Consider the following 26,463-nt stretch of genomic DNA (forward strand, 5'->3'; position numbering starts at 1 on the left):
ATGCTGTTATGTTGTTTTTTTATCAAATATGACAAATGGCAGTGGTGGTATTAAGAGGTGGATTGAGTACCCACTGAAGGCCCAGGTACCAAAAACACGGGCCGCCCGCCACTGTTTTGTAGCCAATAGGAAATTCAACTAAATTGTTCACTCTTCGCAACAGGATGTAGCACGCGGCTGTTCCACCTCCAGCAGTCCTCTGAGCAGCCCCATGAGCAGCGCCGCCGCATCCCGCTCACCCTCCTCCACTTCGGGCCTCTCCTCGGGTTTCCTCCCCTCGCCAAGTCCAGGCCAGGCGGGCAAGGCGTTCCAGAACTTCCTTGGTCTGAACACACACTAATACATGCACAACCCACATACACTATAAGGGGAAACCAACTACCGTCAACTATAGAAGTGATTTGCCTAATGTGGTGCTAGCACCCTCTAGTGGTATGAGAAACATGTTCACAAACATGCATAATGTTGAAGTGCCTTCAACATTTATTTGGATAAAATTGTATGAACATTTTGTGTGCAATCATTTTTAAATTTGAATCATGATTTCATTATGGAGTGTTTCCTCTTTTTATCTTGTTATGGTGCGTTTCAGGAACGACCTCCAAGTTCCGGCACATCCAGGGCGTGGTAATGCACCGCGACACGCACATCACCAACGTACGCAACCTCAACCTGACCACGCCCGGCGAGTGCGACGGCTTCTGTGTCAATCGCCTGCACGCTGCCGTGCCCCTCGCCATATCTGGCGGCCAGATCGCCATCTTCGAGGTATGCTAGTGAGAGAAAAAAACAGTGAAAGATGTGAATTTAAGGAATGACTTTTCGCTCTTCGCCCAGCGCTCCCAACCAGGCAAGTTGCCAGACACTGCTCTGCCCACCATCCAGAACTCTGTCAATGTGGCGGACCTCTGTTGGGACCCCTTCGACACACATCGACTGGCTGTGGGTGAGTGTATGGATTGCTGGGAAGACGTTCTGAGCCGTACCACGCTGCGTACACACAAACGTGTATACCCAGCTTTAGAGTGTAATGTTGTAACGTGTGTGATTTGTGTCTAGCTGGTGAGGATGCCAAAATCCGAGTGTGGCAGGTACCAGTGGGCGGCCTCAAAGAGACTCTGACTGAACCTGAATTCATCCTGCAAGGTGAGGACATCAAACAGTAGTAGACAGAAAACGAGCAACGGGAGCAACTTTATTGTGATTCCTCGAAGGCCACACCGAGAAAATCTACTCCATCAAGTTCCACCCTTTGGCCAGCGATCTGCTGGTTTCTTCATCTTATGACCTGACTGTCCGACTGTGGAGCCTGGAAGATGGCCAGCAGGTGCAGCTCCTCACTGGTCACAAGGATCAGGTGGGTCAGCATGTCAGTTTTTACAAAAAGTCACTGTGCTGTGAATTTCCGCTTTTAGTTTGATTTTGATCAGAATGCTAAACGTATTTGCTGGAGGCCAGTGTCACTATATCAGTACATGCAGACTTTTCATGTTGGGGGCCACCAATAATTAAAGCAAAACCAATCATGCAGATTTCACAATATGTTGATATGCTGGTTGGACTTCATTTCTTATATTGAGGACTGCTTTAAAACATATGTTATAACCTTGTTTATTTGTTGGCACATGTGACATCATGTGGTTCTTGTTCAGGTGTTTTGCATGGCTTGGAGCCCGGACGGCAAGCTGCTAGTTACAGTGTGTAAAGATGGCAAAATTCGTGTCTACGACCCGCGCAAGTCGGATGCACCAGTGCAGGTGTGTGCAAGTAAACAGTAATGTTTTGTTTGTTTGCCCAGAGTGAATTGATAAACTATTCATCATAAAGCTTTTATTAACTAATTTACTGCCATAAATTAATTAACTCATTCACTGCCATTGACGGTTATAGACGTCATGAATTCATTTAAACTATTTCTATTAGTTTAACCATTTTTTCCAACTTTTGTTAACAAGAGTATGAAAACCTCGAATTTTTCTATTGTACATTTCGAACAGATATAAAATTTGTGATTAATCGTGAGTTAACTCGTGAAGTCATGGAATTAATTACGATTAAAAAATTAATCGTCTGACGCTCCTAATTTTTTATAATCTTTTCTTTTTTTTAATCGCGTCAGGCGATTAAAATTTCTTATTGTAATTAATCGCATGACTTCAATAGTTAAATCACGATTCATCCTAAATTTTATATCTGTTCTAAATGTACAATGAAACACATTTCTAGGTTTTCATACTCTTGTTAACAAAAGTGGGAAAAAAATTAAACTAAAAGAAATAGTTCAAATGAATTTTGGACGTCTATAGCCGTCAATGGCAGTAAATGAGTTTTTAAAAAAAGATTAATAAAAATTAAAGGCAAGAGGCGATTCTTTTTTTTAATTTATTGTAATTAATCGCATGACTTCACTAGTTAACTCACGATTAATCACAAATTTTACATCTGTTCTAAATGTACAATAAAAATATTCTGGGTTTTCATACTCTTGTTAACAAAATTGGGGAAAATTTTTTAACTAATAGAAATAGTTCAAATGAATTTTTGACGTCTATAGCCGTCAAAGGCAGTGAATGAATAAAAAAAGAAAAGATTCTTAAAAATTCAGTGCGTCATGTGATTAAAGTTTTTAATCGTAATTAATCGCATGATTTCACTAATTGACTCGCGATTAATCACAAATTTCACATCTGTTCTAAATGAACAATAAAAAAATTCTAGGTTTCATACAATTGTTAACAAAAGTGGAAAAAAAATTGAATAGATAGAATAATAGATAATAGAAATAGTTCAAATGAATTTTTGACGTCTATATCCGTCAATGGCAGTGAATGAGTTAACTATACAAACGATGTTTAAAGTAACATGAACATTCTACGAGTAAAAACATAAGTTATCCATTTAGTGGAGCTAAAATGTGTTTGTGAGCTATCCCCTTATTCACTCACCGCTAACTGCTTATGTGTTTTTAGGAGGCTCCGGGCCCTGAAGGCCACAGAGGCGCTCGTGTGGTGTGGGTGTGTGAGGGCAAGTACCTGCTGGTGTCTGGATTTGACAGGTACTTCCTTCATGAATACATTTTTTATACAATTTATTTCAATCAGTCATGCCACTAATTTGACATTTACTGGAACAGACTGACTGTGTTGTTTAATCTCACAATGGTCAGGTGGGCGGGCCTCCAGAGACTATGAATATTTGCATTTGAACCAATTAAAAAGTCGATCTTCTGATAGAGCATTTGTCATGTGCATGTTGCTGTGTAGCCGCAGCGAGCGAGGCCTCTACTTGTACTGCGCCTCCGCACTTTCCTCCGGAGTGGTGGCCAGCGTCTCTGTGGACGTCTCCCCCTCCATACTCATCCCTTTCTACGACCCCGACACCAGTCTCGTTTTCCTCACTGGAAAGGTAAGGAAGACTTTGGTGGTGTTGTAAATAAGAAGGTGGATTTAACTCATTCACTGCCATTGACGGCTATAGACGTAAAAAAAAATCATTAGTTCAACGTAATTTTTTTTTAAAACTTTTGTTAACAAGAGTATGAAAACCTAGAAAAAAATATTGTACATTTTGAACAGATATAAAATTTGTGATTAATCGTGAGTTAACTAGTGAAGTCATGCGATTAATTACGATTACTAATATTAATTGCCTGTCCCTAATTTTTAATAATCTTTTCTTTTTTTAAATTTTTTTTTTTTTTAAAGAATAAAAGATAAATAAACATTAGGGGGGTCAAGTGATTAATTTTTTTAATTGTAATTAATCACATGACTTCACTAGTTAACTCACGATTAATCACTAATTGTATATCTGTTCGAAATGTACAATAAAAAAAATTCTAGTTTTTCTTACTCTTGATAACAAAAGTAGAAAAAAAACGTTAAACTAATAGAAATAGTTTAAATGAATTTATGGCAATGAATGAGTTAATAGTCACGGGTTGTTTTTGTCTTCGAGGGGGACACCCGGGTGCAAATTTATGAGATCGTCCCTGAGGAGCCCTACTTTGTGGAGTGCAGCAGTTTCAACAGTTCTGAGCCACATAAGGTGAGTGCTGTAATCTTCAAATGATGTCATGTTCTCCAGTGTCTCCCCTCCCCACTCATCTGCTGCGCCCGGCTGCAGGGTTTGGCCTTCCTCCCCAAGAGCGAGTGTAAAGTGCGCGAGGTGGAGGTAGCGGCCGCCGTGATGCTCACCAAGACCTCCGTGGAGCCGGTGGTGTTCAAGGTGCCAAGAGTCAAGGTGAGCCAACAACAACAGTTAGCAAGTCCATTCCATGTATCCGTTTGTGAGTGTCCGGTTGTGCGTAGTCACTAGGGGTGGGAATATTTGAATGTCTCACGATTCGATTCCGATTTTTGGGTCTGCGATTCGATTCAGAATCGATTTTCGATTGAGGGCGATTTTTGATTCAAAATGATTTGATTGACAATGATTTTTGCTTCAAATTATAGATGTGCAAGGAATCGTAATGATCTACTCCAGTCTGACTCGCTAACGCTAATTAGCGCGCTACTCGCGGCACTTTTATCACGCAAAAGAACAGCTCCACGCTGCAAAAAAAACAACTTTTATTGGAATAACTTGATCGTGACTTTTTCCTTCTACTCTCTAATGTGGCTACAACTTAACAGTGTATCAGACCACGTGGAACCACACTGCCCCTAAGTGGCCAAATCGGGTACAACATGAACAGCGCTCCTATTAAAGGCACACACAGACACAGGCAAGACAGTATAAAATAATTTAAATAAAATTGATTTAAATTTGGGACATTTAAAATCTATTCTGAATCTAAATGAGAATCGCGATTCTTATGAGAATCGATTTTTTTGCACACCCCTAGTAGGCACCTTCTTCTGGCATCTTGGTGTTTTAAAGAACTATGGCAAAGTGATTTGAGGAGCTTCATGTGCTTAGGCGCCATTTTGTGGCATCGTGGTGCCAGAGAACTGCTTTTTAGGTGAGTTGAAAAGCTTCGTAGCGCTTTGGCGTCTTCTTGGTTTCAAGTAACTACATTGAAGTGAGTTGAAGAGCTTCCAACAAAGATTGTTCTTTCTGTTCCTCTCACTAAGAAAGATATAGTGTTTGGTCTTATTTTGGAAGATAATGATGTATGTGGAATGATGCTGAACAACTTACTATTATTTGCTAAATATTTCATTCATGGCTCCAAATGGAGAAAGATGAAGCCCCTTTTTTTCTATCTTTTTGAAAGATCTCACAGACAATCACGTCAAATCTTTAAAACTGATGAAAATGAAAAGTACAAAAAAAACTTTGCTCAGTGCATATACTGAGTTTGGTGTCTTTAACCTCTAATGTTGTAGAAATAGGGATGGAAGTTTTTTTTTATCTTTCTGTTTTTCCTTTATGTGCTCAGCGTGCCTTGTATTCTTACAAAAGTATGATATTTCAGGATGCCTATTTGTTGTATAATTCATGTTGTTAGTTTGAACTTGCACTACTTTAATGTGACTTTTGTGACATTTGTTATTGATAGTGCACGTTGTTCAATAAATCATTAAAAAAAGAAAAGGAAAAAAAGAGTTGAAGAGCTTCATGTAATGCTTTGCTGCCATCTTTTGGCATCTTGGTGCCAGGAACTACTGTCTTGAAGTGAATTGAGGAGCTTTATTTGGTCCTTTGGCGCCATCTTGTGCTATTGTGGTGCCAAGGAACTTTGTTGAAGTTAGTTGAGGGGTTTTGTGTAGTGATTTGGAACAGTCTTGGTGCCAAGCTGCTATGTTGAAGTAACTTGGGGAGCTTCACGTAGAGCTTCTTGGTGCCCAGGAACAACGTTGAAGTGAGTTAAGGAGCTTCATTTGGTCCTTTGGCACCACCTTGTACCATTGTAGTGCCAAGGAACTACGTTAAAGTGAGTTGAAGTGTGCTTTGGCATCATCTTGGTGCCAGGTAGCTCTATTGAAGTGAGTTGAGGAGCATCATGTAGCATCTTGTTTCCAAAGTGCTGACAGTTAACTATGGACATATAATGATGAAATCTTACTTTTGACACAATCGCCATGTCATTTCTTATGAAATATGAGTTATTTTGGTGGCTAATTTTCTTACCCGGAAGTCAAACGCTCGGAATGCCTCCACCCGCTTTTATTGTGCACCTCTGTGTCCTCCCATGCAGAAAGAGTTTTTCCAAGACGACTTGTATCCTGACACGCTTCTGTGCTGGGAGCCAGCACTGAGCGCCTCGGCCTGGCTCAACAAGGCCGACGGCCAGCACAGGAAGATCAGCATGAGGCCCGCTGACATGGCGCCAGGTACGACAGGTGTCTCGCAAGTGCTGGTCTCTGTCCGCTCTCTGCTTGCCAACATGAAGTCTTGCTGATGTGTTGTCAGTAAGCGAAGCCCCCAAAGAGGCACCGGTGAAGAAGTACATGCCCTCGTCTTTCTATTTGGAGGAGAAGACTGACGAGCAGAAGAAAGAGGAGGTGAGGAGGACCAGGGACACAAGTTGACACATTTAATATGACTTCCTTTTTTTTCTTTTTTACATTAGAATAAACCATCACAGTGTAAATGTTTTCTAATATTTGACACAAAATGTGCCGTAGCTCCTGGTGGCCATGGTTGCCAAGCTGGGAAACATGGACGACCCGTTGCCACAGGAATCCTTCGAGGGAGTCGATGAGGACGAGTGGGTGAGTGCAAGAAACTGAAATCCTCTTTGAGGATGAGGATGATTTCTGTGTTGCTGTAAATGTGTAACATTTTCGCCTCTTTCAAATTCAGCATGTCAGACCCTTGAATTATTGTCACCTGTTTTGAATTCTCAACCGTTTTAAACATGCCAATATAAAAAATAAAGTGTGCCAAAGTCAAGAACTGCACCAAACAGATATCCGTGCGTAGGGTTGCAAAAGAGTGGAACACTTCCAGTAAATTTACATAAGGTTTCCAGTAAATGTCTGTGGGAAGCTAAGATGGGGAATTTTGGACATTTTGAGGTGTTTCGTATTCAAGCATAATACTAACTTTTTTGTTTGTCAAAGCATGACATTTCATCAGATTTGTTTGTAAGTGGAAATTAACGTAATATTTTATAGATCAATCAATTCCATCATGGAAGAACAAAAATAGCATCGGCGTTGCAGATAAACCATTGGACCACTGGAATTTGAAAACAAACTGTGGAACAACACAGACTGATAATATAACAGAACACACAGATCTATATTCTTGATCCTCTGCAAAGAATGACTTATATTACTAGGACTTACTGAGGAGCAGAGAGCACAATGTCCACTGAATTGAAGAAAAAGTGTAGCAAAAACTGTTTCATTTCTTTACATTCTATTGGTTTTGTTTTTTTCACTACAGTATGTGGAAAAGGGAGGCATCTATTTGAGGAAGTTTTTTTTATTGCAGAGCCCACAGGTCATATGCCACACCGTGTGTATGTGGGACATGGACACATCAGCAAACACAAAATGGTCCATTCAAACTTTATGGGTGGGCAAGCACTCCAGAGACACAAACTTGCCATATACAAGCAATTAAAAAGTCAATTCTCTTACTAATATGTCCTCTTCAATGTATAATGTGCTTGCCCCATCATCACCTTCATCTTCTGTCTTTGGTGCTACAGGATGATTAAAAGTGCTCGGAAGAAGGAGAGGGAACACCCACACACTTCCACTCAATTACACTCTCTGCATTCCAGACTTGCTCTGACAAATCTGTACAGTGCAAGACGATTTTTGTGTCTATTCTTAGAAATGTTCCCCCCACCCCCCTTTTTTTTTTTTTTTTTTTTTTGCAATGTATGACGTTACCATTTGTTAGCTGGAAGTCTTAAATGTGTCACAGAAACGTTCGGGAATTCATCTGCCTTTTGGTTCAATTTACCTCCATCGCAAAATGATCGGGGATTAAAAGAAAAAGCCACAAAATTTAAATCCAGTTGCGTATTTCTTTTAATAACTTGGAGCTCTTTTACAAAGTGGCATTAACTTAATGTGTTTTATATTGGGTGTAGTTTGCGTGATGGATCTTCTTCAGTGCATATAAAAAAAGATGATAATTATCATCTTCTAGTTGTTATCTGAGAAACGTTTACTGTGTCTTAAATAAAATGTAATTAATTGTGTCTTCACACAACTGTAAGGATACCACAGGGTCACCAGTCTTCATATTTGGCCATGAACTGGATTTTTTTTTACATTTACTAATTTTCCTGGCTATTCTTCTATTACTACTGTATTTCTACCAGTTGTATTTCAGTATTTTCTACACGGAGGGATGTTCTCTTGTACGGTAGTTAGTTCCTTTTTTAGGACTCACTTTGCTCCAAATGCTTGTTTTCTAAACATCTAATTTTAGGTTTTAGTATTTCGAACTTGTCTCTTTAATCATGTGACAGTATTAGTCAAAATGTACAATTAAGCCATAATGGACAGTGTGTCATTTCCACTCAACTGGATCAGTTTGTTTACAACCTCCGATGGATGCATGTGAACTTCAAAGTGTTCTCAGTGTTGGTGCAATGATGTACTGTAATTTGTATTTGCTTGTTCTACTAATATGATGCCATACTTTGTCATTTTTGGGATACTACTGGGATCATTTTTTAATTCAGTGGAGGATGTTTTATGGTTATAAAGTTCATGTTTGTTTGTTTTCCAGCATTGTCTTAACATTAAAATTCAATTTGATTCTATTTGTTTGTTCTTGTGTTAAGATCACCATTGATGCAACTTTGTCGTGTAATAAACGTTTCTCTGTTTAAGTTTGAAATAAATCATTTGCATACTTTAAAAGTCAGCTTTATTGTTTTAAAAAAAAAACATCTTTTACACATTATCATATATTAACATATTAAACGAGATTTCCTCCAATAAAATGTTTTTAAAATTAAATCATAAAAAAAAAAAAATGCTTCACTTGTATATACATACACTTTTTCCATCCATCCATTATCTACCGGTTATCCGGCGTCGGGTTGCGGGGGACACAGCTTTAGCCCAGACTTTCCCCTCCCCAGCCACTTCAATCAGCTCCTCCGGCGGGATCCCATTATGGCGTTCCCAAGCCAGCTGAGAGACATAGTCTCTCCAGCGTGTCCTGGGTCGTCCCCGGGGCCTCCCGCCGGTGGGACATGCCTGGAACACCTCTCCAAGGAGGCGTCCAGGAGGCATCCGAACCAGATGCCCGAGCCACCTCAACTGGCTCCTCTCAACGTGGAGGAGTAGCGGCTCGACACTGAGTCCCTCCCAGATGACCGAGCTTCTCACCCTATCTATAAGGAAGAACACCCTGTGGAGGATGTTGTTCTTTCGGTCACGACCCACAGCTTGTAACCATAGGTGAGGGCAGGAACGTAGATCGACCGGTAAATCGAGAGTTTTGCCTTTCGACTCAACTCCTACTTCACCACAATGGACCCATACAGAGTCTGCATCACTGCAGACGCTGCCGATCTCCCGCCCCATCCTGCCCTCACTTGTGAACAAGATTCCAAGATACTTGAACTCCTCCACTTGGGGCAGGATCTCATCCCCAAGCCAGAGAGGGCACTCCACCCTTTTCCGACTGAGGACCGTGGTCTCGGATTTGGAGGTGCTGATCTTTATCCCACCCTCTTCACACTTGGCTGTGAATCACTCCAGTGAGAGTTGGAGATCACGGCTTGCCGCTTGAAAAAGACAACAGCACCACATCTATAGAGGACCAAAGCTGCCAAAATTCAAAATAAATAAATGACTAAATAAATAAATGACTAAAAGTGGAAATAAAAACGGATATAAAAAATATTATTCGAAGATTAACTCCAAAAAATAAATATAAAGTAAAAGAAAAACATATATATATATATTTATATCCCAAAGCACCATCCACAGAACTGAGGGTGTAGAGTTAGTCCACTGTTCTACGATCGGGAAGCAAACCACACTGTTCATCCTGAATCCGAGATTCGACTTCCTGACGGACCCTTCTCTCCAGCACCACTGAATAGACCTTACCAGGAAGCTGAGGAGTGTGATTCCTTTATTGACCTTTTGCACGTGATGTCACAGCCCTCATGGGAACGCCCCCTACGGGACGCTGGACGGCAAAAGAGCCGCTTGCCTGTATTGTAACCATTAAATCTCGTACAGCGTAAAGTCCTTTATCTAATCGATTCTCTTATAAAATGGTCATATCTTGCTGTGCGGTTGGTTGTACAAACAGACAAAGGAGTAAACCAAATGCGGCTTTTTATCGCATACCTACTAATTGAAGACGAACGACGTCGATTGATAGCAGCAATCAACAAAAAGAACTGGCAGCCCACAAAGTATTCACGGATTTGCAGCGATCATTTTTTGCAAGGTTAGTAGATAAATGTTCATACATTTTACTAGTAAACGTACACTCTTAACAAAGATTGTAACAAAGGTGTCGAACTGCGTTTCAAATCACATTAGCGAGCCAGATAGTTAGCGTCCTTTCCAACTGCACGAACACACAGCTTAGTTTTAAAATGCACCTTCTTCAAAACTATTAAGTGCATTTGACTGTTAAATAATGGGGGATTTCGTCTTTGTGCTTGGAGTTTTTCACTCTGGAGCCGGAGTCATGAAATTACTGCATAGCTTGCCACTACGATAGTCATTTGTTCCATGCTAGTAAACATAGTAACATAACATCATCACAGCGTTTCAATATAGAACGGACTATGTAAAAATAAGTCAGTTAGCATGATAAACAAGTTTTACCTTTGCATTACGAGGTATATTGTCCCCCGGTGTGAGCGTAGCATCTCGTCCCAGAGACTTAGCCAGCGACAAGCTTTTAAATCAGCCTCGGTGTAAGGAGAAGAGACGGCATTGACTACATAATGATACAGGTCGTGCACTGTGAATTCCGGCAAAGTCGACGATTTGACTGACTTGGCAAAAATAGCAGGCAACAGAAGGTAAGGGCTGTTTTCAAACTAGCGATCTCCAACTTAAGTAAATATTGCGCTCTATGAGTCCCGACTAAATGTGCAACTTCGACTGACAGGCGAACTTCGGTAGAAGTAGTAGATTCCATGGCTCTATGGGCAATAATAACATTTAATAATTTGTAAAATAGCAGTCGCTAAGTCACTCCAGGTCATGTCCACTTCTTTTAAAAAACAACAACAAATGCTTTATTTAACAAATTGAAATCAAAAGCCAAACAAGGCAAACATTAAGCAAAACAATCATCATCACAGTACACAACAATTTCACAATAACAGTAAAGGAAAAAGGGTAAAAGAAAGTTTTCTAACATAAATTCTTTACAGACAGTTCCAATATGATATTGCAGGTGACACACACAATATCAGATTGGGAAAAAGCATGGATTTTGCGATTGTTTTTACGACACGAAGGATTGAAACATAATCTACCAATTGGTGATTCAGTGATATCAGCAATAGGAGTGTCAGCTACAACACCAATGTGACCCCTATACAGTATTAATACACCAGAAGGAATAACATAAAAAACTACAGCATCACGTCCACTTCCATTCAACAATCATTTTCTTCCGCCGTCCGTCATAGGGCAGTCACGTAATCACGTGACGTCGGTGCAAATGGTCAATAGTTGGAACACCCTCCTTATCTATACACTTTTTTCGTAGGAAATATATCTTAATATCTGTAGGGCATTTGAAAAATAATAATTTTAAAATAAATAAAACTTGAAAACACCATTCACCATATATTCACGTTGTCCTTCAGTGATTAAGTAAAAAAAAAAAAAGTACTGCACACAGTTATACAGTCAAACATAAATGTAAACGCACAAATAACAAAAAATACTGTTGTAAATATATAGTATTTTTCGTGTACACCAACTTAGTGGTAAAAGGCGCGTGCCAAGTAATGTGACACACTCAGGTTTTTAAAATATGGGGGGGGGGGGGGGAATTTAACTGCAGGGCATGAAAACCAAACTGCAGTTCTCCCTCCCCGCCTATAGGTGTCGACATGCTAAAACGCGAGCAGCCCGTCCATAAACTTTGACCCTTATGTAACACTTCCGCATAACCTTCAATGCACGTCTTGCATGTGAAAACGAGACCTCCGTCCTCTAAAAGACGTTTTACGACGGCAAAATGGTAAGAAAGGACATTATTTAATTACGAGTGTCATTCATATAAACGCTCTTAGGTAATGTAAACGTTGTCGTAGCTTCGCGTTTGTTAAAATCATGAAAAATGACCGTCGCCTTCACACCTTACTTAAAAGAAAGACATTATTGTTATTATTGATTCTTTACCAATATGGCCATTTATGTATACTGTAAATAAGGTGCTTTGTGTGTAATGTGAATGTAATGCGTTTAGGAAATGTTAACTGTCATAAGCATTTGGCATTTAATGAGAGTAATGCATATTCTTCTGAGCAGTTTATGTGTACTGTACTATCTAGTTTAAAGTTTATGAAATAGTTTTTCTAGTACTGTTTATTCCCATTACTGTCTAATGTTTCTGCACTGGTATAACAACTAACTACAAGTTACTAGTGATGAAAAACTGCTCTAGTTGACAACTGTGTACAACTAGTGACATAATTCGACTAGTTAACGTTTGACACTGAACTAGTACTATTAATAGAGCTCATCTAGCGCCCAGTTTCGCCTCACTAGTAATATGCTGTTGTCCTACTAGTATGCCAAATTTGCCCAACTGGTGTGCATGACAGACACTATGAGTAGAAGCGACAGCTAATGTACTACTTCATCCATTTGATCTTATTTATTTATTATATCTGTGTCCCACAGGCTAAGTATTTAGCTCAAGTCATTGTGATGGGGGTTCAAGTGGTGGGCCGTGCTTTCGCTCGGGCCCTACAGCAAGAATACGCAGGTACGGGCTGTATCAAATTTACTAGTGCAACAATTTATATTTAACAACACCCCCCCCCCCCCCCCCGAATTTTTTTTTAAATTAAATAAAAAAAAAAGATTTTATTTTTATGTTTTATGATTTTTTTTTGTTAATCCGGAGGCCACTCAGTGTGGGTGCGGGGCTACTTTGCGCCAATGGGTTGCCATTTTCTCATCCATGACTTCACGCCTTCCCAGTGGCAATATTTTCCTCAAATTCAATCTTCTTTTCAACTGCATGTGAGACAGATGTACTATCCAATGCTTCAACGTGCCATCCTATATTGTGAAAATTTATTAATTTATAGCCTTTTCCCCACAAAGTTCACTGTGATGTCAAACTTGTTTTTATTAAAATGGTGTTGTCATCTCTTCCTTGTCTTTGCAGCAAGTCAGGCAGCAGCGCGGGCGCGAAGCAGCACTGGTCAGCATTCCGCGGCCGCTACCAGCATCTCTGGGATGAGCTTACAAGAGGCTCAGCAGATTCTCAACATCTCCAAGCTCGAACCAGAGGAAATCCAGAAGGTAAGAAAAAAAGGGGCACAAGACCAACATGATCTGTAACTTCTAACTTCAAACACGTGAAATACCGCTTGACCTCCATTTTATTTTTATTTAAAAGCACCTGAGTGCTGCTTCTTAACTCTTTGACCGCCAAAAACGTTTAATAACGATTAGTAAAATCCAAATGAGTGCCGCCAAAAACGTTAAAAGACGTTAACTATGTTTTTTAATGGAAATGGGTGGAGGAAAGCCTTGACCAGCTGTGCTCAAAGTATCAAGCAGATTGAGTTAGTATAATGACTATTTATGGGCACTAGATGGCAGCGATGACTCTTTTGGGACAAGATCGGGTAGGAGTTAGTAGTAGAAGAAGTGAGGTGGATCTAGAGCAGACATGGGCAAACCCCGGCCCGCGGGCCAAATACGGCCCGTTATGCGTTTCAATCCGGCCCGCCGAATTTATCCAATAGGGCTAGAAAAAAATTAAAACTTTTTTTTTTTTTTTCCTCAGCTCAGTGGCCGAGTGGTTAGAGTGTCCGCCCTGAGACTGGGAGGTCGTGGGTTCAATTCCCGGCCGGGTCATACCAAAGACTATAAAAATGGGACCGATTGTCACTCTGCTTGACACTCAGCATTAAGGGTTGGAATTGGGAGGTTAGATCACCACATGATTCCCGAGCGCGGCGCTGTTGCTGCTCACCGCTCCCTCAGGGGATGGGTCAAATGCGGAGAACAAATTTCGCCCCACTTAGATGGGTGTGACAATCAGTGGATCTTATCTTATCTTATTGGATTTGGATTTGTACATTTACAGCAGGAGACGGCACGGTTTTGTGTTGAACACAGCAATAATGTCCTGATAGTCCAGAGAATCTGTCAATTCTTTTTTGAAAGAAAGCAGGGACAAAGAGTTCAGTCTATCAGTCAACATTGTGGCACTGTTGTGTGTTTTGATCCCTTTGACAGATGAAGATAGTCTTTCTACATGTTGTCATGGGTGAGGTGAGGAGCGCGCATGCAGGAGACTGTTGATATTGGTGAAGACATCCCCGGGGCGTGCGTCGAGCACTTCTATGAGCGTTTCCTCGTTGTCTTTTGGCTTCTTTTTGAGCTGCTGCACAAACACCGTGTGCTATGCGTCCCCCACGGAGATGGAAAAGTGGTCAGAGACGGATTGGATGTACGCGCTTTGTCCTCAGCGCGTGACAGGCAGCAGCGGCTATCATGCAGCCGCATGTGTCACACGTACTGTGGGCCCGGGTTAAAAATGGGTGGGCCAATGGAAAAAAAATCTTTAACTTTACGCCTTGAATTGAAATCTATTAATAATAGATGCAGTCACCAGGTTTGACAGATCACAGTGTATGTGCTATTATAATCTCTTTACATTTCTCCTCCCACTTTGCCAAATAGTGTGTAAATGCCGCATCTTGTATATTCATTGAGGCAAACGTACTACCTGGATTAGGGCTATTTTATAATAATCATAATAATAATAATAATACATTAATTAAAAACAGCACCTTTCAGAACACCCAAGGTCACTTTACAAAGCATAAAAACACAGCAAAAGTTGAGCTAAAACAATAAAAATGAAGCTATTGGAAAAGCTGTTTTAAATAAGTGGATTTTGCACATTTGAAAAACGCAGTCCTTAGTGCACACTATAAGTAAATTGGGTTGTACATTTATCTGTGTGTTTTTACCGTGCTATGAGGTCCAAATGCTCCTGGTCCGGCCCATCTGTCAAAATTTCAAACCCATTGTGGCCCGCAAGTCAAAAAGTTTGCCCACCCCTGAGTCAAAGTGTTGAGGGGACAATGGCTGAGGAAGCGAAAATGGCGACCGGTTGCAAGCAGCTCACGCTTGAGCATTTTTTTCAAAGACGAAAAGCATCGACCAATGCTGAAGAGCACATTGATGATGATGATGATGATGATGATGATGGTGACTCAGAGGTTGATAAGATGGATCAACCACCCGGTATAGGAACTGAAGGACATGAGGAAGCCAGATGTAACACCACCGTAACGTCACCATATCATGATCCTGAGAGTAGACTTGATGGCAACATGGCCAAACACACACTGCAGTATGTACCTGCTACTCCCCGGAAAAAAAGGCCGGCAAGAAAGTGTAGGGTCTGCACGCGAATGGGGCAAACGCAGTGAAACTAATCTGTTGTGCAAATCCTGCTGCGTCCACTTGCACGCAGGGGAGTGTTACACAAAAAGAAAAACTGTAGTTGAAACATCCACACAATTGTAAATAGTACCACAGTTGCACACATTTGTAAATAGTTTGCCAAATTGTTTTGTCAAATTGTTACACTGTTGAATGTAAATAAACTTATTTTGCTATCAAAAAACACTTTTTCATTGTTGGTGGTAGTGTTTTACAGAAGTAAAGCACTGTTTAGGTGTTTGTGGCATCATTCATTGAAAAAAAAGGTGTCAAATTCACTAGAGTGCATGAAATAATAATCGTTTCACAAAAGCTTGATTTCTCCGTATTTTGTTTCAAAACAGAGCATTTGGGTGAAACTAACCATTTTCTATTGTTGATTACTGAAAAACGGAATAAGGTAGAAACAAACTTTTTTTTCTGATGAAAGATGAGAGTACAATCTTTCATTTGGTCGGATGTGTGTTTCCATAGTCCAAACACAACATTTTCTGTGGACCTTGAAAGATCAGTCAAAATGCTCTAAATCAGCTGGCACCCACATGTTCTCTTTTCTGAAAATGGTTGGCAGTCAAAGAGTTAACAATCATCCAACAAATGTAAAAATCAATTAACCACTTTTTGTAAGATTTAATAAGAACAAAACTTAAATATTTCTTAGTTTGAAATCACCTTCACGCTGACACCAATTTATCTGAATTCTATTTCAGAACTATGAGCATCTCTTCAAAGTCAACGACAAGTCTGTGGGTGGTTCATTTTACTTACAATCAAAAGTAAGTATGCTTTTGCTGTGAGGCACTTTTCTCTGTTGCTGTGGTGACGCCCGCGCTTTAATAAGTACTCAAATGTGAAGTGGCAATTTGTAATTGTTGGGAAAACTGACGCAATTCTTGACTAGCATTAACTGATGACAATAAGAATCTCACCCCACACCACATCTCCCAGACGAGTTATTCTGTTAGAGGCTGTGGTTAGTGTCCATTGTGACTTTGTCTCTGTGTGCAGGTGGTGCGAGCTAAAGAGCGTCTAGATGAGGAACTAAATATCGAAGCACAAGAACAGCAACGGCAACAACAAAAGCAGGAATCACAGCAAAACACGGAAACATGAAATATAAAACCGCAAACACGTACCCCCCTCCCTGCGCCTCCCCTGTAAATTATATCCTAATAAATTTCACCCTTTCTCTAATTGTCCGCTTTTTCTTTTGACGTCCACAATGTCAGCGGTTTATCAAATTGCTGTGGAAGTTAAGTTCAGTGTTTTATACCTCAGGCAGATGACCTTTTCATCCACAGCAACTCTTTGACACACTAATCCACGCTTTACTATACTTTGGAGTCAGCCAGCCATCTCTCAACCCCCCCCCCCCACACACACACACACACACACAAAAAAGATGCTGCCGTCCTCATAAATGAAATGCATAAGAGTGACCATGTAACTGCTGGGTTAGGGTAATTTTTTTTTTCTTGTTGGTGTGGAATTTTTTTTTTTTTGGGGACCATTCCGAGTGTTGAATTAACCTACTTGATTGTGAGTGTGAATGGTTGTTTGTCTGTGTGTGACCTGCCAAAAGACAGCTAGGATAGGCTCCAGCATGCCCACAACCCTCGTGAGGAATAAGCGGTTCAGATCATCGATGGATTTAACGATAGAATAGAACACGCATGAGAACGCAAGTTTTGTATCAAACACAACTTTATTAAACAGTTCTTTTCGTTGACATTGTTACCAATATCATAATAAAATTCCTCTAAAACAGGAGAATGCTGCTATGTTGTAGCAATTGGAGAATTTTAACAACTAAAATTATTGCATGTTCGACCACAGAACATGAAACCAGAAAAAAATATATTTCATAAAATCTGCTCTTTTTAACACCTTATAATGTTTCACTTCTATATTTTACCTATAGTAAAAAAGGCACTTGGAAAAAGTAAAATACTGTCAGAATATCTCAATTCAAATGTGCAAAAAAAGAAAAACAGAACTTGGAACAGGCCTCGACTGGCCTTAGTCTTACCTATGAACCCTTTGTGCAACACTCTAGCACTCCAGTCAATGGCACCCCATTTTAAAATGACACTGACTGAGCTTGTGAAAGCACATCATCGCTCGGGAGTTGTTCAAAATCTCCTGGAGCACGTACCTCTTTTAGAATGTATAAAATTCAGTGGATATTTTACAAATATGACTCTACACGACGAAGTACATTACGAGCCTCCCACAACCTACGACAGGATCAAAAAAGTGCAACTTTGTTACAGACGGAACTCAAAGGGTTAAATTGAGGACTGGAGCTTATTTGATATGGAAACCGTGTAAATCCTGTGAGGATTTGCGTCATTTCACCCAGATCTGCTGCCGAGTCAAGGCTGTCCTCATCTTAACCTGCCAAGGAGATGCTGTCAAGAAGAGGAGGAGGAAAGCCGCCAGTGCGTCTGTGGGATTCACTGTTGCCATGGGAACTGAAACGTCTTAGCCTACTTAGCACCTGCTTCGGGTGACATCGATCATGCCGAGAGATTCCCTTCCGTCAAAGGACTGGCCTCAAATGATTTGTAATAACGGTATTTTCTCTCATCTAGGCCAGGGGAGGGAGTTAAATGTCCATGTGTAAACAACAGAACCTAAAAACTGAGATTACACTTTTTTTCCCGCTGTTTGGAAAGGAAGAAGTTACCAAGGATAATTGAGATAAACCCGTGTGAGCATCACTTGAAATATTTCAAATCTGGATTTCAACAGTGAATCCCAGACCACCGCCTCCTCAACCACCTCGACCTCAAGACAGCAGAGAAGCTAAAATCCGAGCAGCTTTTACACTGAACAAAACAAGAAAATTCAACATCAGAAAAAAAAAATGTCTCGTCCAAAAATACAGATACAAAAAATATGTAAGATGACAACAACAAATTTCTGGAAGTGGACGCCAGCCAAGGAAAGGCTTCCAACTGAACAGATGGAAGGAGGAGATAGGAGTCTAGAGAAGAAATGTTCTGTGTCGATCCTCCCTGCCTCTCTTCAGTCATTTTGCACACTCGATAGCACCGCCCACAACCAACAATCAACGGTAACGTTCCATAAAATGTAGAGGAAGAAATAACATCTATGCTAAGTGCATGGCAACTGCTTAATCAAACTATAATAAGACTTTTTGTTCAAATGAGGCAGTTTGCAATAGTGTGGCTTCATTGTCAGTCCAGCCGGACTTGGCACTGAAAGTTTGGACCCCCCCATGCTCACTCCCCATGCCTAATATGAACAACCCACTTACTTCCTTTACTATTTTTGGCACAGTTTTTTTAAACGCAGGACAAAACTTCCACCAACTCCGTGAATCAGTTCATGGACGGCCATCTGTTTTTCGCAGCTGTTTTTCAGCCGGGTCACTCTTTACGAAAACACAAGACAGCAGTGTTTATCACCACAGTGGGCCTTTCATACACAAACTGGCCGAGTTGATTCCATTACGGGAAAGCAGCTGGACAATCCAGGAACAAAAAAAACGGTGCCAATTCTGTCCAATGGCATGTTGTGCCTCATCCTGCCGCTGGGGGGAGCCAAACAGCAGTGCCTTACATTTTCTCAACAGGAAGTGATTATTGGTCTTTGCCAGGTGATGTAACACCGTTGGTCTGTCCTCACATGGCCGTAAAAGCAATCTACAATGCCTGGCAAGAAATTCCGCTGGACCAGACTGGTCCGGGTTGGTTGATTGTCAAACAAAGAGACTTGCTCCCAGTCACACAAAGAGGTTAGCAGCAGTTTTGAGGTTTTATGACTATAACTATTTAAGTGCTGTGTGTAACTGAACCGTTTTAAGACGCTTTACGTTCACTTGCTTTGGTCTGGCAAGCTTGTCTGAATCGTAAGAAACACAGAAGCCTGTAAGTTATACGTTTAAAAGGTAAACATCGTGCACATTTGCCCAGCGCAGAGTGCGTCATTGTGTTTCTTTGCGGGGTTTGTCTATCTCACTGCTCGGCTAGAGGCACACGGTCGATAATCTTTTATAAATACTGGAAAGAATTGAAGGACTTGTATAAGACTTTCACGTTCATGGGCTCTGTCCACAGAACCAACAAACAAGGAATGACTAAAGTATAAAACAAGAAACAAGGAGCCCTTGTCAGGCTGTGTTATACAAATATTCTTGAGCCCCTCCACAATAAAAGAGGCCTGCGTTCTACAACTCATAAAATGTAGTGTCGTCTAAGTCAGTGTTTCTCAACCACTGTGCCACGGCACTTAGTGTGCCGTGAGAAATTGTCCAATTCCACCTAATTGGTAAAAAACAGTGTTGGGAATAACGGCTGTTGAACTAACTCTGTTCTTTTTTTCATAAACTGACTAATCTAACTAATTATTCTCCCCATTTTTGAAAAGCCGTTATTGTATATGAAATGCGTTACAATTTCTTAATTAGTTTCAAGGCTCGAAGTAAGCTTACAAGACGCTGTGCGATGACTAACTCTGAAAAATGTCATTTGCGCACAGTCAGAGGCACTGTTGTTGTCAGACCTCGTCGCAATAAGGGTCTTGACAGCCGAACTGTGTAGTCACTTTTATTTTGGAGGTGCCGTGGGAAGTGTGTGACGACGTGACGGATGTGTCTTCCTTCCTTAGCATCTTTGCAAAGAGTCCACGTCTCTTGCCTTCAATTGCGAGTTTGACAACTTTGACAAGAGTCTCATTTATCAAAATAGCAGTAGAGATTTGCCAAAAAACGCCATTAGGAGCGATTCGTTGACAAATCTGTTCCACCAAGAACCATTAACATCGCGATTCTAACAGCACCATAACAGCGATAAGGAGAAAATACCGGTAAGTCTTAGTGACTCACTTGCCTACTACGCTTTGGGTAATTAATAGCGCCAACAATTGTATTTCTCTGATTTCACGTGTTAAACACGTGCAAAGTGTTGAAAGAAATATGCACAGTCTCTGCAAATCACACTGACGGAGGGCATGGAGTCGAGGTCTGTCGGGAGCACCGAACGAATTAAAGTGAGAAAACGGTGGCAGTTGTAATACATTTGTATGTGAATGATGCATGGAATTGGACAGTTTTGTGACGTAAATCAATCGTTAAACATGTCTTTTAATATGTAGAATTATAAACTGAAGATAATATCACCATAGTCTCTTAACTGAAAGTGTACAAAAGTATGCTTTTCAGAGATATCGAGTGGAAGCTGATGATTTTGAGGAGGAAATGGAGTAGTAGTTATAGCAATGTTGGCCATGATAGAATTAAGCACTACATATTTCTTACAGTAGTTTGATTATAATGTGCATAATGCACCTGTAAGAATATTTGCACTTTTCCAAGTTACGTTTCCTTGTTCTTCAATGATATACAATAGATAGGTGTTAAAAAAAATGAAACGCTATAGCCATTTTAGTTTCGTTTTTTTTCTGAGTGGCGTGCCTCGACATTTTGTCAATGAAAAAAGTGTGCCGTGGCTCAAAAAAAGGTTGAGAAACACTGGTCTAACTCTCCATATTGTTGTACATATAGTTTCATCTTTGAAGCTATTGTGTGAGGCGATTCCCCCCTCACCACCACCACCCTTACCCGCCTGCACGTTCACCCTCCCATCCCGACCCCCTGAGCTCTTCTGGAATGTGTGTATATGTGTTTCAGTTGACCACAGCTGGCTTGAGCACCACAGTGCCTGGGGTGATGACCACCCAGGACAAGGGATCATGAGACCCTCCTGTGGAAAGGTTAAGCACCCCCCCAGTCACCTCGTTCTTAGCCTCCTCAACTCGACCCTTTTTAGGCTGCAGGCTCGGGGCCCTGCGCTCGGCGCCCGTCCCCAGCATGGGCACCATGGGCATGCCGAAGGTTGAAGGGGCGAACGCCGTAGAGAGCAGCGTCGACTTGGCCAAGCCTAGTTGCGAGCCATTGAATGATAGGACGGAAGCAGCTCCTAAGCTGCCTGGCGGGGAGCTCGGGCAAGCCAGAGTGCTGAGGTCCAGGGGCCGAGGACTGAGGGGGGACAAGGGAAGAGCGCCACCCAGGCCCTGAAGCGTGTGGGCACCCAGGAGAGCGGCCCCCGCCCCTGGAATGATAATGTGAGCCCCACTCACATAGGACATCTCCGAATCCTTCGCCCTTCCGCTAGCAAAACCCCCACTTTGACTTCCCTTCAGCAAGGACCCCACTCCGCCCAGCGAGCCCTGGTCCTGAGCCACGAAGTGGCCGTGGGCCTTGATGTGCTTGCGAAGAGAACTGGGGTCTGTGTAGCGCTTCAGGCAGCCCACCATCTTGCAGTAGTAGGGCTTGTCCACGTAGTGTGTGCGCGTATGTTTGAAGCGGTCGCTTGAGTTGGAGTAGCGTTTGTTGCAGCCCTCATACGGACATATGTAGGGCTTTTCACCTGCACAAGAGTCGAAAGATAAGTTTGGACCTGATTTGGTAAGAATCGACTGGCCGTGCTTCCACCACTGACCTGTGTGTGAGCGATTGTGTATCTTGAGGTTCTCGAGGCGCGAGAAGCTCTTGTTGCAAGTGGGACAGCGGTGAGGCTTCTCGTTGGTGTGCGTGCGGATGTGGATGAGCATTTTGTACCTGCGGGGGTTTAAAACGCCATCAACCTCAGTTCCTTCTTGACACTTCTTGTGTGTGAGCCACTCACCTGGCATTGAACCCCCTTCCTTTGCGAGCGCAGCCTTCCCAATGGCAGCAGTACCCTGTCTCCTTCTCGGGCTTGACGTGGAAGTCATTGACATGGTCTACAAGGTCTTGAAGAGAGTCAAAGAGCAGGTGGCACTGTAGAAAACCCCATAAAATTGTATTTCATTTATGAGGCTACATCGAATCTCCGTGTTCTGAGTCGCACCTTCTTCCAGTGGCAAGCCAGCTGTTCATCTGACGAGAGGTCCGGGGACGCCCTTTTATCACTCGTCTGGCCGATGAACATGGATGATGGCAGGTGAAGTCCTGCCCCAGCTCCGATTGGCACAAAAAACTGAAAAGCTTGTGACAGCTGGGAATTCTAGGGAGCAAAACGCAATCAATAAGATCATGAGCAGTCAACTGCACTGGTTATATTTGGTTCCAGATATACTGAGAGAATGGTTGCTATCTTTTTTTCTTTTCTTCATGCAGTCGCCTGCTGTGCAGTACGAAACCACCCTTCATCTCTGAGCTCAGCATGAGAGCTGTGAGATTCACCTAAGCTAGAACTCACACACTCAAACATTACAGTAGGGCGTAACTGAAGCAGGGGGAAAAATGCTCTCAGTGCATGTACCTGATGTGATGGCATTGGAAAACAATAGTCCTAAATGGATCTTAGAGCTCATTGTCTTGCTGGCTCGCAGCTATGTGACAAATTTGGGAAAACCAATTTACCCCGCTCATCTCTGCCTCGCCACGCCAAACTGAGATGTTGTGACGTAAGATGGAGAGCCGACGTCCTACTTGCCTCCATGTGGGGTCAACTTAAGTGCAGACTGTTTAACGGCGACGAGGGGCTGTCTCAGTGGGACGCGGGGGTGGGCGAATGCTTCCAGCCAGCTTGTCTCAATTCAATTGGGAGGCAAATAAATTACTCGGCATGCGGCTGTACATTGTCGTTAATCGGATTATACATGTATATAACACACATGCTTCATAGCACTGAATGGATCTTATGCGAGGGACAGGAAGCGTCAAGCAGACACTCTCTCTCACACACACTTTGCAGCCCTTGCCAGTGACAGTAAGCTATCACCATGGGGTTCAGTTCAGGCTTGCATTTCCACCACATGGTCTGTAGGCGTGTTTTTGATGGCCATGTAAATAGTGTGACGTAATAGTGTAGCTCACCAACATAACATGGAAGTGACAATTCTGTCGAGCAATCAAGGATTTACACAACGCACACTTTTTCTACCGGAACAAATTAGCTTTCACAGTGGTGGTAGAAAATGTGGTAATGTGGCACAAGAAGGCACACTTACGGCTTTTCATTTAATTGTTTTATATTTATGGTTAAGAAGGAGTTTTGATACAAATATTTACTGTAATTATGAATTCACTACTGCATTAAAGTCGGTTATTGATAGACTACGGTGTATATCGACTTTAATAAAGGATTGGGTAATGTCTCCCTCCGTTGTAAACAGAGGACCCTCCGTCCTTGTATCTCTGAAATCAAATTACTATTCACAACTGCGGGGGGCACCACAGGGGCCTTCTACTCTGAGCATGAGGTTTTCTCTATCTGGAAATGTCTATCTCTTTGTCGTTGTAAAGAAGAAGCTGAGCCAAAAGGCAAAACTCTCGATTTACCGATCGATCTATGTTCCTACCCTCAGCGATGGATAAGAGCTGTGGATCATGACCGAAAGAACAAGATCCCGGATACAAGCAGCTGAAATGAGTTTTCTCCACAGGGTGTCCGGACTCTCCTTTAGAGATAGGGGATAGTCAAGCCGCTGCTCTTCTGCAGTGACAGGAGCCAGAGGAGGTGGCTCGGGCATCTGATTAGGATTCCTCCTGGAAACCTCCCTGGTGAGGTATTCCGGGCACATCTTACCGGGAGGAGGCCCCTAAGGATGACCAATAAAATGCTGGATAGACTACATCGCCCAGCTGGCCTGGGAACATCGCAGCATGCCCCCAGAAGAGCTGCATGAAGTGGCTGGGGAGAGGGAAGTCTTGGTTTCTCTGCTAAAGCTGCTACCCGCGCAATCCGACCCCACATAAAAGTTGTATACGTGCTAAAATGGTTTGACTTCCAACTGCATTCTCTCGGAGTGTTAGCTTGACAATAGTAACCTCACCACTGCAGGAGCGTAGGTGCCGTTGGTCATTTCAGGTGAAGTGGGCGTGTGACGAATGGAGTAGGGAGACATGCTCAGATCCACTGCAGGAGGTGTGGGGGTATCCGTTCGGTCGTGGGAGACTACCTGTATACCTGAAATAGCCATAGAAAAATCCATAAGCAAGATGAGTTCTAAGCTGAGGGTTGCGACGCAAAGAGTCCTCCAACAATAAACGACCGTATTTGGTCGTTTTAGCATGCACCAAAATACGACCGAGTGTTATGTATTGTAGTTTAGCGATGTCTATCGGCCATGTTAAATAGCAAAAAAATACTAACAGGACTCGAACCCGGGTTGCCTGGTTGGAAGATGAACATCTATCTTACTGAGCTAACAGGCCGGCAAATATATGAGTGTTTTTTAGTGTTGACATGTTGGCCAATTTGTCGTCACCGGGACTAATGGTTGTGGTTAGCAATAGGCTTTCAGTGAGGTTGTACATGTTACGTCTTTACATGGGACACTAATGGTTGAGGTTAAGAAGAGGCTTAGTGAGGCGGTAGTATGGTGGACGTTACAAAACATGTAGTCAACACTAAAACAATCACTCGGCAGTTAGCTCAGTCAGATAGACGCTCATCTTCCGACCAAACGGTCCGCGTTTGAATCCCAGTAACTAAACTTATGGTTGGTTCACTTCACTATTTTTCCGCTATTTACATGGCCCATAGGGGTCGCTAAACTACAATACGTAACACTTTGTCGTAATTTGGCACATTTCAAAACGACCTATGTGGTCGTTTATTGTTGAGGACTGCCTTTTGCGACGTCATCCACCTGTGTGCGGGGATGCCGGGGAGGCGGGATCCATGACCGCTGTACCGTCATCCGTCATGCAAAGATGGCGAGCCCTTTTGGGTATCATCGGCGAGAGGGGGGGCGAGCGCGACCCCCGGTCCCGCCCATTGGTCCGGCGAGGGAGTTTCAGGTCCAGGGGCTCGTCCAGGGAAAGCATGACCACACCTGCACAAACATTGCAGACACATAGAGGCCAAGTTAGACCAAGGGGGGTCCAGTAAAGGACAGTCAGATGTCTTCGTAAAGCACATAGAATGCAGTAAAATGGCAAGTCAAACTGTGACTGATAATGAAATACACCTGTGTTATTTGCCAGGTTAAATGTATCTGGAATTCCACTGTCCCGCTGGGGAAGTATTTCTCTCCAACAATGGTAAACTCACCACAATTGTAAACCGAAACACTGAGTAAGCTCATGAAAAACAAACACGGCGATCCAAGAAACCCCCCCATCACCCTTCCTTTTTTCACATCTTGACCTTTACTCGCACACTCTTCCTGAGGAATGTCTACAATCCAATCCAGATGGTCGCCCTTACCGCCAAGCTCGACCACGCCACCCCTCAGCCAGGCGCACCCCCGGCCCCCTGTCACATCAGCCCCACCAACCTCACACTGTGTACCTTCAGACCCTACAGACCTTTTAGGCCCCACTGGTAACCCCCCGCCGCCCCAGGCTTTTAAGTCCAGCTGCACCAACTCCACCTCCTCCTTCTCCTAAACATACTGACCTCTAGACCCAGCCTGAGGGTTGTGGCCAGGGCACTTCATCGAGATGTCACTCGCAGTTCCCCTACCCTACCTAAAACCGACATCATCATGAATACAAATTGCTGCTCACGGAAGCCATTTGAGCCATTAAAAAAGCCTTGGAAACAATGGCTAGTTAAAATAAGTAGCAATATTATCACATGAACCAGAATGGAGGCAATACTTGCCGCATTTTCTGATATGAAATAAGTCCTTTACTTAATCTCCAAATTCAAAAAAACAAAAACGATTTTGGGGATAACACAAAAAATGTCACATTTAGAGATGCATACCGTACACGCTTTTCGTTGAAGAGCGACAATATTTGGAAAAGGCAATAGAGCTGACATGTTTGTCAATTCAATTCCATTCAAATGCAATCCAAAGGCACAGATAAGTGTGCTGCGCTGGTGCACTTGAGCACTGGATATTTAATATTTTGCTCCATTTTAAGTCTCTCATCACGCTTTTGCACACTAAAATTATTTAAAGGGATTACATCCCGGAATTTTAAGCCCTTCTACAGTTAACTATA

The 26,463-nt window shown here is 42.3% G+C and overlaps 2 protein-coding genes across 6 annotated transcripts in view; one reads left to right on the top strand and one right to left on the bottom strand.

The window, feature by feature from the left end:
* The window catches only part of LOC144042685 (mitochondrial import inner membrane translocase subunit TIM16-like), a 132,724-nt gene extending 115,979 nt beyond the window's left edge, over positions 1-16,745 (top strand). For 2 of the 5 annotated variants that reach the window (XM_077555566.1, XM_077555568.1), the window contains 14 exons: positions 164-323; positions 593-768; positions 838-946; positions 1,060-1,146; positions 1,215-1,357; positions 1,653-1,757; positions 2,970-3,055; positions 3,264-3,405; positions 3,958-4,047; positions 4,126-4,242; positions 6,143-6,278; positions 6,358-6,449; positions 6,573-6,659; positions 7,607-8,677. In XM_077555566.1, the coding sequence (XP_077411692.1) occupies positions 164-323; positions 593-768; positions 838-946; positions 1,060-1,146; positions 1,215-1,357; positions 1,653-1,757; positions 2,970-3,055; positions 3,264-3,405; positions 3,958-4,047; positions 4,126-4,242; positions 6,143-6,278; positions 6,358-6,449; positions 6,573-6,659; positions 7,607-7,615 (1,539 nt within the window). In that variant the 3' untranslated portion in view covers positions 7,616-8,677. Of the gene's footprint in view, positions 1-163; positions 324-592; positions 769-837; positions 947-1,059; positions 1,147-1,214; positions 1,358-1,652; positions 1,758-2,969; positions 3,056-3,263; positions 3,406-3,957; positions 4,048-4,125; positions 4,243-6,142; positions 6,279-6,357; positions 6,450-6,572; positions 6,660-7,606; positions 8,678-11,992; positions 12,094-12,758; positions 12,844-13,251; positions 13,389-16,261; positions 16,328-16,559 lie in introns of those variants that run through there. The other 3 variants (XM_077555570.1, XR_013290946.1, XM_077555569.1) reach the window with 3 other exon arrangements.
* Positions 16,746-21,177: 4,432 nt separating this feature from the next.
* The window catches only part of glis2b (GLIS family zinc finger 2b), a 35,648-nt gene continuing 30,362 nt past the window's right edge, over positions 21,178-26,463 (bottom strand). Inside the window, exons 2-7 of the mRNA XM_077558002.1 lie at positions 25,158-25,343; positions 24,339-24,472; positions 22,409-22,564; positions 22,205-22,338; positions 22,019-22,137; positions 21,178-21,946 (exon numbers count right to left, since the gene is read on the bottom strand). Of these exons, the coding sequence (XP_077414128.1) occupies positions 21,204-21,946; positions 22,019-22,137; positions 22,205-22,338; positions 22,409-22,564; positions 24,339-24,472; positions 25,158-25,335 (1,464 nt within the window). The 5' untranslated portion in view covers positions 25,336-25,343 and the 3' untranslated portion in view covers positions 21,178-21,203. The remainder of the gene's footprint in view (positions 21,947-22,018; positions 22,138-22,204; positions 22,339-22,408; positions 22,565-24,338; positions 24,473-25,157; positions 25,344-26,463) is intronic.

The sequence above is a fragment of the Vanacampus margaritifer genome, chromosome 2 (genome assembly GCF_051991255.1).
Source record: "Vanacampus margaritifer isolate UIUO_Vmar chromosome 2, RoL_Vmar_1.0, whole genome shotgun sequence".
NCBI classification, from domain to species: Eukaryota; Metazoa; Chordata; class Actinopteri; order Syngnathiformes; family Syngnathidae; genus Vanacampus; species Vanacampus margaritifer.